The sequence below is a fragment of the Cyprinus carpio genome, chromosome A13 (genome assembly GCF_018340385.1).
Source record: "Cyprinus carpio isolate SPL01 chromosome A13, ASM1834038v1, whole genome shotgun sequence".
Classification (NCBI taxonomy): Eukaryota; Metazoa; Chordata; class Actinopteri; order Cypriniformes; family Cyprinidae; genus Cyprinus; species Cyprinus carpio.
The window spans coordinates 8,961,404-8,972,398 of record NC_056584.1 but is presented as its reverse complement, the minus strand read 5'-3'; the positions used below and the strand labels follow the sequence as shown (position 1 = coordinate 8,972,398).

General features: G+C 37.4%; 2 protein-coding genes across 3 annotated transcripts in view; one reads left to right on the top strand and one right to left on the bottom strand.

Annotated features, from left to right (window-relative positions):
* Window positions 1-2,221: 2,221 nt before the first annotated feature.
* Window positions 2,222-5,514, bottom strand: LOC109100977 (zinc finger protein 503-like). Its single transcript, XM_042768635.1, has 2 exons — window positions 4,861-5,514; window positions 2,222-4,445 (listed from the first exon to the last, which is right to left on the bottom strand). Exons 1-2 carry the CDS (start codon window positions 5,110-5,112, stop codon window positions 3,030-3,032), a joined length of 1,668 nt encoding a protein of 555 aa, XP_042624569.1. The 5' UTR covers window positions 5,113-5,514; the 3' UTR covers window positions 2,222-3,029.
* A 3,579-nt stretch (window positions 5,515-9,093) lies between these two features.
* Window positions 9,094-10,995, top strand: part of lrmda (leucine rich melanocyte differentiation associated) — a 257,283-nt gene continuing 255,381 nt past the window's right edge. Inside the window, exons 1-2 of one of the 2 annotated variants that reach the window (XM_042768637.1) lie at window positions 9,094-9,675; window positions 10,085-10,185. In XM_042768637.1, coding sequence (XP_042624571.1) covers window positions 9,634-9,675; window positions 10,085-10,185 — 143 coding nt within the window. In that variant the 5' untranslated portion in view covers window positions 9,094-9,633. The remainder of the gene's footprint in view (window positions 9,676-10,084; window positions 10,186-10,995) is intronic. The other variant, XM_042768636.1, reaches the window with a different exon arrangement.

Genomic DNA, 10,995 nt, shown 5'->3' with positions numbered 1-10,995 from the left:
ACACTTTAAATTTGATAAGTCATGTGGCATGCTGTGTTGTTGATCTATGAAATGTTTCTTCTCAGAAATGAGGCTGTGGACTCAAATTCATCTTCTATAACAAGCCGTTGTTGTCACAGGTTATCTGGCATTCCAGTGGTCCTATTTTCTAGATTGTGGTTGCATGGGACCATACATGAGACCACTGTGGAAGGTATTCACTTTATTTATCACCCTTATAAACATGCTTATTGCAGGGCTGATCAGTGGTGTAAGTCATGCTCTACTAGCAGGCAGTGGAGTTCTGTTCCTCTTTATACTCTTTAGCCACAGTGAACAGTGGAAGAAGGCAAACGGAGTAATTTATGCACACATGTGCCTGCTAGCTCCTCTGATGACAGGCCCGGGAGGAGGGGCACATGATGAATGGCTTTCCATCGGGGACCTCCTCACAGCCACCATGATGTGGGTAAAAATGGAAATTGCTCTCTTTCACCGTCATTACATCAGTTTAAAGCTTGTGTGGGCCTCTAGAACATAGTCTAGTTGCTCCGCGTCTATGACATTTCTGGGCGGGTGAAGTTTTTCATCTTTAATTAAATGCTTTAGGAGTGTAAATACAATCATTAATTAATCTTGTGTCATTAGTTCATAAAACTCATGTAGTTAATTTATTTATGGCCTATTTTATTTAATATTCCTTTCCGGAGTTAATTGTCATTTTTCCCTAAAATTAAAATAAAAACACATGCTTAAATATGTTTTAAAGCATAAACAATACATAACCTATAGGATATTCAACTGAACTGAAATATTGTACACTGTAATAACGGCGTGTAAGCTTAGTGCAGTTTGTTTCACGTATAAGGTATGAAGAGTTAACGAAAAAAAAAACGGCTAAAATGTCGTGAGACGATTTGTACTTTATATTTGATATTGCAGGGTATATTAATAAATTACATATGTCTGTAGTGAACACTCGTAATTAAGTCAATTGCTTTATTCGTTACCTGCAAAGTTGCCATTTCGTCAAAAATTATTTAGAAATATTTTTTTACATTACAAAAGCACTATTGCTATAGAGTACATAAAACACGTTTTTTATTATTCGTCTCGCAAACTAAATATCAAAGTAGCCTGTATTATTTTCTGTCCGTATGCGTTATCCCAGTCGTGGACCTGACGGCATCTTTATTTTTTGGGATTTTTTTTTTAATTTTTGCATTATTTCTAAATGCATTCGATAATGATATTTTTCTTCTTCTTGTTTTTCCCTTTAGGTTAAATCGCTTTTTTCTTTACAAATTATAATCGGTAATATTAATGTATAGTTTCATAAATTATTTCCTGTTTAAATGTTTACGCAAAAAATAGGAATTTTTGAGAAAATAATTTGGTGAGCAATAATAATAATAATAATAATAATAAAATACAGATCCATAGATAGGCCTAAATAAAACACAACACACTATATCACAAATCCTGCATTGTTTTTTTTTTTTCTTAGCTGAAAACTGTAGTGTTTCATTTAATAACAGGCATGATTTACAAGTCTAGTCTAATGGCAATGTTTGTGTTTGCTCACTGAATGAAAATATTGCTGACAGTGTTAGGCTACTCTGACAAAAGTGTGTACTTAGGCCTATACTTTATATGTGTATCTGTAAAAATCTCGACAAGCTATTTTTTCGTTAAGTCACTTAAAACAGATTTAAAACTGAAATCTATAGCAAATAGGTTAACACAAGTGTGTACAATAATATAACACTTAAAATATGGGTCATTCGTGATGTTTTTTAAACGTTGTAGTCCGTTTCCAATAATATTTATATAGGGCTAAACAAAGCACTCTCAATACTGCGGTTCTCTAACATGTCATTGTCCACAATAATCCACTGACGACAGCATTTATAACTTACTGCAAACGAGCCTATAGCACAAAATAGAATCTGGTTCAACAACACCACAACAAATGCACGTTCAGGATTCATTAGAGCCGTTTATAGGAGATGATGGACTGACAATATGGAAATTGAATAAGAAAGCGAACACCAGTTGTATCAATCACTTAAAAGTTATGCAGAAACATTTTATCTCTTTAAAAAATGTAAAAAAAAAAAAAAAAAAAAAAAAAAAAACTATAGGCCTAGCCTATGCCCCATTGATTAATTTAACGCCGTTCGGTAAGATGATATAAAGTGACAATTCATACATTTCTTTCTGTATTTCTAAATAAAAAAAATTTTATGTTTATAAAATTCAATTCATATGTAATTAAACTAGCCTGAAAGTATTTAAAACGTGTTTTGGCGTCACTGATTAAAATCGTTATACCAAGCTTTCAATATATGCTGTCTGCTGGATCAAACATTAAAATAATAATAAAAAAAAAATCTCTCAGACACCGACGAATGCATTCATAATTTGAACTCTTATTCGCAATTAAATCATTTAACAAAACTGTCAAATCTGAAAAAGGTTGCAACCGTGGAAATGACATGATTTGTTCTTAAAACGGCAAAATAAATATCCTTAAATGACAGAATTTAGTCTGAGTTCAGTTTTGGTGATGTTAATGAATACTGAAGACAGAAATATGGAACAGAATTGTTTCTTATTTTGCAGAATACATACAAAAAATACCAATTCTCTCTCCGTGTTGTACACCTGAAAAATAACGGCAATTTCAAATCATGTGGACAATGTGGGAGTTAAGAAACAAACATGCATGTAAATTAAATTCTTTTCAATGAGGCATTAAATAATAACGAACAATACAATCATTGCAATTCCAAATCAACATCCAACTGAAGACCCCTATATTATTAGTACTCTAACATGTGTTTCGCGTTATCTACAGAGTTCAGTTCAAATGTAATGCACTTGAGTTGCTCAAATATTTTCATTTTATTATCGTCCGCTTTAAGCTGACATAAATAAATACAGTGAGTCCACGGATCCAGTCCTTCAGTGGCGCGATGATATAAAAGTATTTATATTTCAATCTTTATAATCTATAAATTTGAACAAAGTCTGATTTTTTTTTTTTTTTACTGGTATCCAAGCGCTGATGCTGTGGTGAGTCTTTGACCGTACAGTGCATAGGGAGAATAATAAGGACCGGTGGCGGCAGGTACCGGAACCGGTGCGCCGGGAGTAGGCAACGGACTCTTTGAATACGGGTGATAGCGGCTGCTTAGTCCTAACGCGTGATGCGGGCTCCTAAGTGCCAGTGTCCCGGGGCTCCCAGGGGCTCCTGAGGGTGGCATGTGCATATGGCACGCCATAGCTGCGGCGGCAGCACTAGCTAAAGATGATGAATTGTGATAACCCGATATCAACTTTTCGGTCCCGGTGAATGCCGTGTGCGTCCTCAGGTGGTTAAGAAGTTCTTCGGAGGACGAGAAACGCTTGTCACAAGGTCCGTTAGCTGACACCCAGTTACACACATGCGGCAGAGGGTCGTTGGGCAGCATGAAGCCATAGGGATACAAAGGGTGTCCACCAAAAGATGGCGGCGAGGAGTGAACACCGTGCAAAGGGTGTGTTTGGTACATGAGTGGATATCCGGACTTCAAAGCGGCCGCGGCCGCGGAGTCGTGCGCGCAGGAAGCTCCGGCTGCACCGGCTAAGTGGCTGGCACAGTGGTAACTCAAGCAATAAGGGTCTCTACAAAGGCTGGCAGACATTATGGATGGAGGGGATGCCCCGGCGAGGGGGCTTGAGCCAGCTTTACTACAGCCCAGCGAGCTGGCGAGCTGTGCATTGACCAGACTTCCACCGTGGGGCAGGAAGTGTTGGGGATAGCCGGCGTAGGCCCCTGCTAAACTTCCAGGGTACGTCATGCCAGCCGGGGGTAGAGGGAAAACAGTCTGTCCGGGTTTGTACGGAGAAACGGGGGCTACCAGTCCTGACCCCAGGACGGAGGCTGAGGAAGAAGAGGTGACACACGAGGACTCCGCTGCTTTGGATCCTGACGTGGTGTCCTGGTGCTGGTTGACTTCCACGTTAATTCCCGCACAGCTCACGCTTATCCGGTTGTGACTGACGCTGGTCGGGGCAGATCCATCTGAGGTGCAGTTTTTATTACAATCAGACTCTTTCTTCTCATCTCTCTCTCCCTTCCCGTCTGACGGCATCGGGGAAGCCGAAGTGCTGGAATTCGGGCTGCCAGTCCTGGGAGTGAACGGCTGGCAGGTGGCGCTAGGCACACGGAAACCAGACTTCTCTCCGTTCGACACCCCAGAAGACGAGTCCTTCTTATCCCCGGGCTTTGAGTACGGCTTGAAGCTGGATTTGTCTTCCACACCGATGTCACTCAGTTTTAAAGGACCAGATTTCGACTCTTTCTCGTTAGATCCGTTTGATGTTACCGAGGAGAGTTTGGAGGAGGGCGGAGGGTCCGGTTTACCGATCTGAGAACATGTTTGCGCAAGAAGAGCCAGAGGACTTTTCTTGGCATCGAGCTGCGAGGATAGATAAAAATAAAAGATTTAGACATCAAATGTGTGCAAGCGCAATCACTGCAACGTATTTGTCAAAATACACAACAAATAAACTACATTAAAAGACTCTTCGCTTCTATTTGAACGTTTTAAGAGATTCGAGAATGTGCGCATCACGCAAAACGGGTTGAAATGGTAAATATCCTACGCCAAAAGCGCGTTTACGATGTTAGCTGAATTAGAGAGAAAAACTGGTCAAATTAAAATACGATGCTAGCTATAAGGCTTTATTAATTTTATTCTCTGTGCTCCGCTACATCCAATCCTAGACTGCAGTAATGTCCCGTCATTTCTCCGGGAAAAAGAGAACGCGGACTTGTATTGATAAAATACACGAACAGCTTAAAAACAAACAAACATCGAGTTCGCATCTTACCTCGATTGGACTGACCGGGGTGGATGGCAATGGCTGAAGATATTCAGGGTGTAAAATGTGTCCTGTGCGTGCAGTAAGCATTTTCAAAATCTTTATGGGAAGTCGGTTAGCTTGCCGTAAAGGGTCCGAAGGAGGGACGAAATGGAGAAAAGGCTTGCTGACGACCGCGGAGTTGTTATTCCGAGAGCTGCTGCTGCTTTCCCAGACTAAATCAGTATCACGATTTCTTGAAGCAGAGGGCGATGTGATCATGACCCAATTCTCATGTATTTTGTTGGTAATTCATTTATCAGATTCATAAATAAAAACGACGCCGTAATCTTCTTTCAAATAGCAGAAATAAAGATAAATAGTATAATCCGTGTGGAGCAGAGCGCAAGGTTATCGCAGATCCGGAGCCGCGTGTGACACCGTAAGCATAGCGCGCGTTCTGTCTCTTCCCGTAGGTCCGCGCGCTTGTCCTCCCAAACCAAGAACTGGTAGAATTTTTCACTTCAAAAGCATCTGAATTAGTCCGAGATTAAAGCCCTTGCCGCCTTCCAATCAAATGGGACCCCGAGGTGATTGGAGGGTCAAGGGGATGTGACGTTCCTCCTTCTGCAAGAGCCTCTATTTTGACAACTTGGGGGAGGAGATTTTGCTCAACATGTAGGTTGTCGTACACGCCGCTGCCTGTGTCCAAAAATTTGATCTAAAATGCTCTTTATTCATTTTTACGAGCAGATTGCCTTGGAGTTGCCATCTTTTTAAAATATAAACTAAGTGTGAAATAATTCCCTCCCATAGCTTTATTCTTCGTCTGATTTTTAATAAGAGTAAGCCTAGCTTTTTATTGATTATAATTAACACCACCAACAAAACCAGAAATAAAACATCAACGTTTTTTGGATTCTTTTTATTATTATTATTATTATTATTATTATTATAGGCTATACACCCCTTTGTATGAGGGACTACATTTTATGAACCAAATAGCCTTTTGATTTAATACTTTGTTCTTTTTTTGTATAAAATGAAATGTAGTCTTCTTCCAAGATGCTGTGTGCATTTAGTGCATTTTTTTTTTTTTTTTACTGTTATGCGAGTGGGCTGAAAACATCAAACCAGAAACATAAGCTCAACTTGTAGTGTTTGAATTCCCCAATCAGACAGGCGTTGACAAGAGCAGACCAATGCAGTGATAGAGGGATGTGAATGTCACATGTTTTCAATATAATATACACCGCCCTTCTATTTCCATCCCACCCCTCCGTCAACTGTCAATTCTGCTCGACCGCAATCAATCAGTTATTTGTCAGTTGCTGTCAATCCCTTTCTTACTTCAAGTCAGCCTTTGAAGCTGATTGTGTGCCGCGAGTGACGGAGAAAAGGGCAAAAGCAGCATCCTGGAGAAGAGTCACTTATAATCTGAGGGGCATGTTGTTTCTATGCTTTATTCAGTTTGGAAAGGTTTTTGTTTAAAATCTCCGGTGAGACAAGAAACAGAAAATCAACCACTGGTCATTTAATACAGTTGCTAAGTAAAACAACCCAGTTTTTTAATTTCTGAAGAACTTTTGACGGCGTTTTCGGCCAATTTAAATATGAAAATGACAATTTTACTTATAATAACACAGGGCAAGTAATGTTTTATTTTTAGGCTATATTTAATTTTTTATTTTTGCTTAGGCTACTGTTTAGGCTATAAACTATAGGCTGAGCTTTCTCCCCCCAAATTAACCAAGCAATTGGATACTGTAACTACCTGTTGTCATATTTTACGTCTATTATCATTTGTTAGATTAGTTTTTAATTTTGTTTTAGGCTATTTTCTTCTGCAAGTGCATACTGAATTAAAAAGAAAAACATTTTCTGACTGCACAAGCAGTAAGACCCGTTTTAAACATGCTGGGACTAAGTTTCAGACAGATGTACATGATAGCTAGGCTACTTCAAATTACATTTTCCTTGTCTCACATGCAGTTTCAGGTTTTTCCGGATCCATGTTTTGCACAAATGTGAACTTCGCTGGTATCAGATCACCTCAGGCAAAACCCAACACAACTTGAACTTACTTGGAATGTTAAATGAAACGAGAATATAATAATAATAATAATAATAATAATAATAATAATAATAATAATAATAATAATAGCCTAATGATAATAAAAAAAGTCCAGACAATTTTTTTCATGTCAACTAAATTTTATTTACACACAATAAAATTAATACCAAAAGACACAAAAGAAAGAGAAATGGTCTGTCAGACCTTTGAGAAAAGAAGTTTAAAATGCCTTGAACTATTCACCGCTGAGACGGCTAATCAGTATCGAGGCTCCGGGGCAATCGGGCAGCTTTTCAATGCGCTTTGCCTTTCATCTCTCACTGGATGGAGGCGCTCAATTAAAAGCCTATCAGTTTGTAAGTAAATCAACGCCTATCAAAGTTGTCACATCAAACAAAACGATTATTATAGCAACCCTCAAACAAAATTAAACTCTTTCTGAGTAAATCAGACACACAGAAAAACAATAACAGCAAGAAAACCTGGAGTGGACAGTCATCAGCGTGAAAGAAATGTACATTTTGTTGGAGTATGTCAGACACATTGAAACAGATTACCCTGATCTATGACAAACAATACACTCTGCGGGTTTACCCTAATCCTAAAACGCGGTTTTATTTCGTACACTAAATATACAAACTTTTCTTCATAAAAATATCATTGCCCAAATTTTCTAAGAGCATCTAACTTTTAAAATTAAACAAATAATTTTGTTGTAAAAGCCTATAAACGTATAACCTATTTATTCATCCGATCTCACTCGCTCAAGCACGCTCTCTCTCTCCAAAAATCAATATTTAATGATTGCATTTGGCTTTTAACGTAGTTTACGTGTTCTAATATTTAGAAAGTTAGAATTATATAGCAATATAACACGCAGGCCTTGTTCGAAGACATGCACATAGTTTGGTTACAATTTTGAAAACCCTTGAATGTCGATTTGAAACAAATAGAAATTATATATATATATATATATATATATATATATATATATATATATATATATATAGCCTAATTGAGCAGCCTTTTTCAGTCTTGATTTGTACATTAACATTACAGGCTACATTTATAAAAGTGCAAATAGTAGGAAGACTGCTGGATTTTTTTCCCTTTGCTAATACAGCACAGATTCAAACAGACACTAGTGTTGATATCGGCCATTTTAAACAAGCTTAACGGAGAGTCTTTCTTCAGTATGTAAAGATGTATGACTGTTTTCTGCACAAGCTGTCAGCGCGTGACACTGCGTGAGTTATTAGGGCAGAGAAGGGTAACCATAAATTTTCAGCATCGGGCAAAAATTTTCTCTTTATTGTCTGCATGACGAATGAGCTTCTGAACCAGATACCAAGCACTCGGTATTATCCTTAAATGGGAACATGTTTTGGGGGGGTTGTAATTCATATTATTTAAATGCAAATGTATTTTCATATATTTCATATCGTCATGTTTATGCATGACTAAATATAGTCATTTACAGAGCTGCCTAAAGCAGCCGAAAACACTTGTGCAACACATTTTCTGTAGTAAAAGTTGAGGACATTATGATTTATCAAAATAAACCATAACATTTCACATTTATTTTCCCACCCTCAAGTTACAAATAAATCTGAAAGGGTTGCAGACATTAAGTAGTAAAGCAGCTTGAAGTAAGCAACACAAAATCAGATCCAATAAAAAATACAGTATTTATATTTTTAGTGTGTAAAAGAACTCACATAAGTAGGCTACACTGCTGAAATTCAACCAACTCAAATTCTTTAAAAATGAAAACGGCTTATTTTGCGTATTAGAGCGCCTTAGTCCGCTTCCTTTCTTTCGAAACATCTATAAAAATAATTATAATTAAGAAAAAAGGTTCTTCCTTCACAAGCGTTAAACATGCATTACAAAGCATTTCCTATCATTAAGTTTGGTAAAAGAGACCACAATGAACCACTTTACCTGAAATTACACACACGCGCTCCGATGCGTTACGACAGGTATGAACATTTACAGGCACAATCCTTTCATTTCCTATAAAGACGATCATTTAAACAGATTTCCAACGATGTCCTATGAAGCACATCTTAGCAGCCTAATTAAATAAATGCATTATTCTAGTGTTCTTGCGCTGCCGCCATCATAAGATCCTACTTGTCTCCACGCTGTGCGCGCGTCCAAAACTTCCGCCTGTGGGAGGATCCGATGTGACGTCACGAGGCTCCCAACCAAAGCGTTTGCGAGCCTCTCTTTCTTCGTGTCCTGTCATACAACGACAATAATAAAGCTTTAATGTATTATTTTAACTGAAGCGATTATATGAACACACGAATAGAACAGTTAAATATGATTTGCGAAATTATAATACAGTGAAATATGACTTCTGAGTTAGTATGCGTTGTGCAACAATTTTAACACATACTTTTTAAACTTACCCCAACATCCAGTGACTAAAACTGTTACTTTTTCAAACGAAAGCTGCCTGGATTGCTAGCAGGAATGCTACTCACTCACCATTACTTTCATGGCAACATAAGCAGCTGAAACAGATTTGAGCAATTGAACAGTGGCGCGTGCTTCCGTGCTAGATCAGCTGACACAAGCACGCGGAAGAAGTAAAGCTTCATACGTAGTTTAAAAGTTTAGTTTGAAAACATAAAGAAAACGTTTCAGTCGTATGAGCAGAAAAACATCTGTGGTGGTCTTCGTTTGATGCTTCTTTCCTTCTGAACTGTCATTTGATTACAATGGCATACAACGAGTCAATGGTTGTAGTGAATGGAAGTCAGGTAAGTGAAATACTGCAAACACGTTGTTCTGTGACCTGTATTATACTGTTCAACCAGTAGACAGTAGGAAGTGTGCGTTTTGTTTGTTTTTTTTGTGAAGTAAAGCTGTGTGTCATGTAGATAAATATATTTTCTGTGTCGCGAGACAACTCTAGTCAACAACATTATAACAAGTATTTATTTTAAACAGCTTAAATAGTTGTTGACTAACATATTTAACACAATAGTTGTATTTGAATTAGTAGCCGTCACATGTTTATGGACAACTGAACAGCTTCAAACATATCTTTAATCTCCATCAGTTCAGTGTAATGGTTAAGAAGGTCTATTTCTTGAAAGAACAATACTTCAGAGTACCAGCTGTGTAATAAAACTGATATCGCTCCCTCTCTCTGTTGCGTTTTTCCAGGTGTCCTGCATTGGGCATGATTGGGAAGACATTCCAGATTTTCTTGGGGCAAAATATGGAGAAGTGGCAAGAAGATTAGATCTCAGCTTCAACCAACTGAGGTAAGTTATTGTTTGTGTCTGAGTGTAACTCTTAACAGGCCATGATAATAGGAGGTCCCTGATGATGGGAGACAGCGATGACAATCATGGCACCTATTTTGCACATACTGGATTCCTGTATGGACCATAGGAGGGAGAGACATCATTTTACCCCATAGGTTTTGCAACAGGATTATGTCGCGCATGATCCTGTCTGGGGGGTATTCCAGAAAGCAGGTTATGTGAAATACCCTGGTATGTTTAAGGGTAAGTAAGCAGATAAACTCAGCTTTTGGTTCCAGAAACGGAGGTAACTTTCAGAGTATGCAAGTAGCCATATCAACTTGAACATCTCTGAACATAACCTGCTCCGGAGCAGGGCCTATTTACTTCAGAGCTATCAGTGCAGGCTCGACCTACTAGTTCTGTAACAATACTATTTAAAATATAAAAATATATATATAGTTTTTTTAATATATATACATACATAAATATATATATATATATATATATATATATATATATATATATATATATATATATATAATGTGCATACTTAATGCATATCACCACCTAATTGGTGGTTATGCAATAATTTTTATTCAATTTTCTTGCTTTAATTTTTTTATGCTAATTATATAGCAAGATATTTCACGTTCATTTTTATTATAGAAAATGCAGATCCAAGATGTGTGAGATGATAAAGTAAACATGACCTTGTTATAATAGTGTTTTATAATTTATATCAATAAATATTATATGACATTAAAATAAATACAATAACTGTATGAAAATAATATAATATATATATATATATATATATATATATAT